This window comes from Palaemon carinicauda, chromosome 24, assembly GCF_036898095.1.
Source record: "Palaemon carinicauda isolate YSFRI2023 chromosome 24, ASM3689809v2, whole genome shotgun sequence".
Taxonomy (NCBI): Eukaryota; Metazoa; Arthropoda; class Malacostraca; order Decapoda; family Palaemonidae; genus Palaemon; species Palaemon carinicauda.
The window spans coordinates 84,638,162-84,645,661 of record NC_090748.1 but is presented as its reverse complement, the minus strand read 5'-3'; the positions used below and the strand labels follow the sequence as shown (position 1 = coordinate 84,645,661).

The 7,500-nt window shown below is 33.9% G+C and overlaps 1 protein-coding gene across 2 annotated transcripts in view; it reads right to left on the bottom strand.

The window, feature by feature from the left end:
- Nucleotides 1-7,500, bottom strand: part of LOC137618192 (uncharacterized) — a 43,216-nt gene that overhangs the window by 25,677 nt on the left and 10,039 nt on the right. For both annotated transcript variants that reach the window (XM_068348274.1, XM_068348275.1), the window contains 3 exons: nt 5,645-5,863; nt 4,405-4,548; nt 3,629-3,796 (listed from right to left, as the gene is read on the bottom strand). In XM_068348274.1, the coding sequence (XP_068204375.1) occupies nt 3,629-3,796; nt 4,405-4,548; nt 5,645-5,863 (531 nt within the window). The remainder of the gene's footprint in view (nt 1-3,628; nt 3,797-4,404; nt 4,549-5,644; nt 5,864-7,500) is intronic.

Below are 7,500 nucleotides of genomic sequence, written 5' to 3'. Positions count from 1 at the left end.
GCAGCACTAAGATCTAACATAATTAAAATTCCACACTTTCCCCCATCAAGAAGACCTATCATATCATTCATTATTGAGCACAAAGTAGTTTCTGTAGAATGATTAGCTCTGTAGGCCGATTGCTTTTCCGGGAATACCTCTAACTCGTCAATATGCGCCCATAATTGCTCACTTATGACTTTTTCAATAAGCTTTGACATGTAGGATAAATTTGAAATGGGCCTATATGAATTTAGCTCGTTTACATCACCTTTCCCTTTGTAAATTGGTTTGATCAACGCAGTTTTTTCACAGCTAGGAAAACAGGATTGCGATATACTTAGGTTAATTATGTTCAGGTAAATATTATATACGACTTGTTTGTTTGGAGCTTCACTTATTGAACTGTTTGGGAAAGGGTCGTTTCCACAATATGTATTCTTCATCTCTCTCATAACCTTTAACAAGTCGCACATATTTATTTCCTTAAATTTTATTAACTTCTTTCCCTCCTTCACTGGCATAGCTGACTGTCCTTCCAAGTGATTTTGGGGGAAGCCTCTATAGATTTTATCAATTTTTTCACTAAAGAATATAGCAAAACTCTCTGCACAAACATTGTCAGGCAAGACATATTTTTTCTTTAATCCCATCAAATCATCAAGGTTTTTGTGAAAGTCCTTCATGTTATTAGTTTTTTTACATTCGCCGTTGTAGAATTTTCTTTTTGTTTTTTCTAACAGGATGTTATAGTCATTTCTGGCCTTATTATATAGATTTCTGGCTTGTAAGGATTTGGCTCTTTTCCATCTGCCTTCCATCTTACGTCTGTGTCTTTTTGCCTTTAATAGCTCACTATTATACCATCTAACATTTTCACGTACCACTATTTGTTTTTTCTTTATGGGACACATGGTATCGTACATTTTTCCAAAATTGTCGTTGTATTTCTTGGTATAGCACCCAACACATTCTATGTCTACCATATGTTCACATTGTGTGTTCACACAAGACATTTGCGCTACACTAGCTTCAATAAAATTCTCAGCATCAAAATTTTCCCGTTCCCTATATGTGATCCATTTTTTCAATACTCTGGTGCAATTTATATTAACATTAAAGGTGATGATTTTATGTGTTTTTGAGATCTCAAAGTCTGGTTCCACTTCAAGGTTTTTTATTAGGTCTGAGTCTTTTCCACATATGACCAAGTCGAGTGTATGACCACCTATTGACGTTGATACCAAAACACTGTTTATTAAATTAAACATCTCAAATACTTCCTTGAGTTCTTTAGCCTTATTATCATTTTCATCATCTACGCAACAGTTGAAGTCTCCACCAATTAATGTATTTTTAATATCGTCCACCACACCCACAAGAATACTAAATTCTTCAATGAATTTAGTCATATTACTCGATGGTGGTCTATATAATGATATTATATTCAATACCTTATTGTTTCTTGTCAGTTTTAAACAGATATATTCAAACGTTTCAAATACTATTTCATTCATGATAGAAACCCTAGAGAAAGTTTTCGACACAAAGACACCCACTCCTCCTCCAGTTTTGTCCTTTCTTGGTATGTGGTAGAAATCGTGAGTACACGGCGTCATCTCCTGAATCTTTGAGTTATCACTAATATTTCCCTGCAACCAAGTTTCCGTTAATAAGCATAAATCTAATTCCATTTCGTTAATAAGATTTCTAGTCTTTATGGTTTTATTCCCCACCGATTGAATATTTATCAGACCACACTTAACCAATGGGCTAGACTCCATGATCGGTTCTATTTTTTATCCTGGTAAGCTCCTCCTTGTATACTTTACAGTTATCGTCATATGTCTTATGATTCGTATCATTGTAATTCCTCATTGTGCAGTTATGACACTTTAACGTATTTACAGTACAATCCGTGGTTCGATGATCCTGGCTACACTTGGCACATACCTGAGTCTTGCTACAATTTTCAGCAGTATGACCAAATTCCTGGCATTTATAACACTGAAATACATTGTAGGAATCATAGATTTTACAGCATCCTCCAAGCGTGGTATATACTCTATCATCTCTTTTACGGAAGATTTTCCTGATAGTTGGACTACACTTTATAATGACGTGTAATTTACCGCTTTGTCTTGATTTTAACTTCCTGATCAATTTAAAGTCTTCTTCATTTTCACATATATCATTCAACCATTCATTCTTCTCCATTATGCTGGCAATTATATCATCTTCATTTTCATCAATATTGCAGACCTTGATCTTCGGTTTAAGTAGATCCTTTTTATCTACTTCTACCTTAATGTCATTCTTGACCTCTTCTAAGTCATTTTTAGCCTTTTCTAACCCAGTTTTATCCGCAAAATTAACTACCAAGTGGCCTTGTTTAGAGGTTTTGACCTGTTCGACATTCGTGGTTATCTTCTTCATGATAGTTTTCTTGATATCTGAAGCCTTCTTAATTTCCTCCGTAGATTTTATAACCAAAGTGTTTCTTGATTTCAACTTACTTGCATATGTAGTCTTGGTCACATTCTCTTTTTCGTATTCCATAAGTTTCTCTTTCAGCTCGACAATTTCTTGACGCATATCCATGTATTGAGCAGTTATCATATCCATAAAACCAGACATCTGTTGTTGTACATTTACCTTCATCTCTTCTATGATGATGCTTAGTCTCGTCATGTCATCAACACATGCAGACTCAACACATTTTGGACATTTATAAATGATGTCCCTGCTTTTTAAAAGAGTACTTGTACCATCCCTTAAATTAGAGCAAGCTACTTCATCATGGTACCATCTTCGGCATTGATCGCATTGTATCCCATCATCGACATAGGACTCACAGTGCCCACACATGCCATGATTGCCTCCGTCATCACATTCTTCATAAGCTGTTGCCATTATATTTTCCTCTTTTCCTTGGAGTACCGTGTCAATTTCAGTCACAAATAGATCGAGATCATTCACGGGATTACGTCTTCCTTTTCGTTTTCTAAGGAAAGACATATTGAATCATTTTTCAATGAACTTTTCAAGTAGCCCCACCCCAACGCAAAAATGCTGGGTCAGGCCTTTCACTACAGACCTCACATACAAGGAAACCACTGATTTTTAGCACTATATTTCACTAATATCAATACTAGCAAACACCCACAAAGAGATTTTTCATAGTATAAACAACGAGATACACAATGATTCCGTTTAAAGCCAGATTCGATACAGAGCATTGAAACACACGTCCACACCCGCGGTTTAATTTTGGAGCGTCCTTCTCCTAGAAGAGCTGCTTACATATATATATATATATATATATATATATATATATATATATATATATATATATATATATATATATATATATATATATATATATATATATGTATACACACACATATATATATACATATATATATATATATATATATATATATATATATATATATATATATATATATATATATATATATATATATATATATATATGTGTGTGTGTGTGTGTGTGTGTGTGTGTGTGTATTTATATACACCAATATTGATATATATGTTAGCTAGGTCACTAAGAGGAGATTATGAAACAAAACCAATAGCTATTTCAAAATGACCCGACTGGACGTATCACCATTTGAGGTCACCTTACCTTAAATAAAAGAGATTGGGAAAGGGACCTGCGATATTCAGGCGAAGCATCTTCGAAGTGGTTATCTGGGCTGACTTCCTCCCCTAGCAACCTCACTGCCTCCAACACTGTCTCATTCTCGTTCAGCTTTAGATTTGACAGGTAGCTTTCAGTTTGAGATGCGTGGATCTGAAGAAGAGATAAAACGGGGGATTTCAAGCTTTTTGGAAGATAATCCATCCATATACCAAAGGCACTTCCCCCAATTTTGGGGGGTAGCCGACATCAACAAAGAAACAAAACAAAAACAAAACAAAAAAGGGGACCTCTACTCTCTACGTTCCTCCAGCCTAACCAGGGACTCAGCCGAGTTCAGCTGGTACTTTAGTTATTTTAGATGTTGCGAAAAAACGAAAGAAATACGTTAAGTTCTGATATCTGGAATCCCGACTTGGCAAGCAGCATTAATATTTAATTTTGTTCATTTAAACAAAATATGAATATATTTAAGGTTTTTGGTAACCATATACATTCCTATACTGCTATGTATTGAGTAAAATAGACTAAAAGGATTGTAGCAAGAATAACATCCTTAATATTACTTTGAAGGTCCGTATATGCATTGTTCTGATTCCTATTTTTATTTGCAGTTCTTATGTCTTTTCCATTGTTTTATCAGTTTTCGCTTTCCCTTACTTATTAGCATTCTATTGTGTCACTTTTCAAATTTTTTATTCCCCAAGATTGTTCCCTATGAATAAAAGATTTACGTCATTAAAAAAAAAAAAAAAACTTACGAAGTTAGGATTGATTCCACCCAAGATGATCAGCGGCTTCTCAGCAACTTTAAACCCGTCATCCGGATTCAACTGCATTCTGAAGCAGGCGTTGACGTAGGCGTGCGCATTGACTGCTCGGGGTGTGATTTTGAATGTCCTTAGCTTGAATAGAAATAAAGTTTAAAGAATTTGAATGAATAAAAAAAAAATCCCAGAAATGCAATAGACCTAGAGATGCAACATGCATAAAGACAGTTTTTATTACAAAGATGCAATAGGCCTAGAGAGTTTTTGCAGAGATGAAATTGGTCCGTGGGTTGTATATAGTTTCTTTTCATTTCATAATCAAATGATATCAGGATTTACAGATAAACATGGAAAGGGGACTCGTGCTATTTATGGTTTAGAGTATTTGGTTGAATACCATTTTTTTTATAGAGATGCAATAGGCCTATAGAATGGAAATAGTTTCGTTTCCTTACATAATCATTTGATAACTGAAGCTTAGGTGATTCTTCTCTTTTGATTTAATTGAAAACAATTCATATGTATAAAACATAAAACTAAACCTTCGAAATGATGATAATATTGAATATATCTCTAGAAACATTTCACATTCTTTGGATAGAAATTTAGATTGTTTAAGAAACTTCAATATATTATCAATAACATTGAGAAATCTTGAATTTTTCTATTATAACGAGCTAAAAACAAACCTCATGAGCTGAAGTTTATTACAATTTTCCAGAGAATTTCTACAATAAACAATAAAAAATAAATAAATTATTGATACTTTAAGGATAAGTTAATTCAACCTAAAACATTGACAAGTAATTATTTAGCCTTATCACAATTTTGATGACAAGAAACTATAAAAATCAATCTTTTTTTTTGTTATTTTGATAAACTATGTTCCTAATACAACTGGGATTTCCCGCTCTTAAAATATTCAGGGAGAAAATACAAAAGTCAATATATCATAGAATTATTTTTTTTTATCATACTTAACAGAAAATCAGTTCCTTGCTTTTGTATTTATAAATTTCGGCCATATTGACAAGCACTGGACCCAGGGAGGCCACTCAGAGAAAGAGGGGTTGGGCAGCAAGATGGATGAGAGAAAGAATGGAGGTGAAGAAAAAGAGTTAAAGGCAGGTAGAATTATAGACTAAATAGAAGTATCAAAGATGCTTAAAATGCTTACAGTCCACCGCTTGAGGTACACCGACGGCGCTAGCCCCCTGCGGAGGATGCTTACCTTTGTATTTGGAGGCAGTGGCGGGAGAGTAACTTTTAGAATGACCTTTCTGGACATGTCTGTCTTCAAAAACTGCTCAAGGTTGACGGATATTTTCTGGCCGTCTTCAGCGCTACCTAAGGTCAGCTCAGCATCAGCAGCCAGTAAGGTCAAGAATATGTCAGACTGAAAACCTTGGTGCTGATGCTTCATCATTAGGTTTCCTGCCCAGGAACCTGCCTGCAAGTTGAAGAAAAAAATGAGTGATTTATATTTTTCAGTCGTTCTACTGCTGCAGCTTTATTATTACTATTGGTATTATTATTGTTATAATTAAAAATTTCATTATTTAACTTGAATAAAACACTATTTCGTGTCTAACCATCTTGGGTATTGAAAATCCAGTTATATAAGTTGTATATTTAGAAAACACACGAGTTTTCATACTTTTTACAGAATGTCGTTTCTATACGTTATACATTTTCAAAAATTCAGGAGCTTTCGCACCTCTTTCAAACTTTCTTTTCAGCTGATGAGGCACTTCGTAAAAAAGTGCGAAAGCTTCTGTATTTTTTTTAAATATACAACGTATATAATTGTATTTTTGATACCCAATTCCATAATTATCATTATCATAATACTCTCCACTAAAAATATAAAATTTCGAGATTAGTTTATAGGTTGTTCGGCTTGCCAGTTTGATTACGTAGAAGACTCTATTTTATTCCAGCACTTTACTAATCTTTTTCACATGCACAGAAATTAACACAGTCACGTAGTAATTATGTTTGTATTGCTAATTCAAGCAATAAATTCAATAATTACCTCCGGCAAGAAAGTTTGGTTATGGTCCAGGTGCAAATAGATTATCCATTTTTTATATATCCGTTGCTAACAGGACTATTGTAAAAGATGTATAGATATTAAGAATTTGTTTACCCAATCGGTGGGTTTCGAAACTGGCATAAAGTGATCACATTATGCGAGTGATATGAAAATAAGTTTTTGGATAAATTGCACCCTCTGGGATTCGTTCTGTTACTGTTCGAACCAAAGATGTGCCTAGTTATTAGCAGAAAGTTATTAAATTATGGGAAGGACAGGAATGTTACGTTTACAGGGAAGAAACAATTCAGATGCGTTTTGCTATTGTGATCCAGTCTGTTACCAGATATTAAAAGCGGTCCAAATTTACATTAGCAAAGGTTTGTAGTCTCTGAAAGCTGTTACCTCTTTTTGTGTCACCATAAGGATGCAATCCCGTCTTGTTCTTATCATTTTTACAATTCTACTGATAACTATTGTGTTTGTGTCATATTTGATAGTGGAATTTTCTAACGCCAAACTTCAATTAGAGCTTTCCCTTCAGCTTTTTCCATTTCTATATGAAGTCGCTGTTTCTAGTCATCCTTCTCCATCTTCCTCTGTCCTGTACATCTTGTTCTCTTAAACCTTTTTCTTCATGTTATTCAATTACTCATCTTTACACCTGAACTTTAGCCTTTCCCTCCTTCTTCTACCCTCCACTCCATGTTTATAACCCGAGATGTATTTGGTAACATAGTAAACAAATGTTCTTTTTATATCCTCTGGGATGGAATAGTCACTGACTGCTCGACAGCAACAGAACGAATCCTAGTAGGTGCAATTTATCCAAAAACTTATATTCATATCACTCGCATAATGTGATCACTTTTTGCCAGTTACGTACTCCACCGATTGGGAAAAAAAAATCTTAATATTTATATATCTTTTACAATAGTCCTGTTAGCAACGCATATATATATATATATATATATATATATATATATATATATATATATATATATATATATATATATATATATATAAATGGATAATCTATTCGCACCTGGACC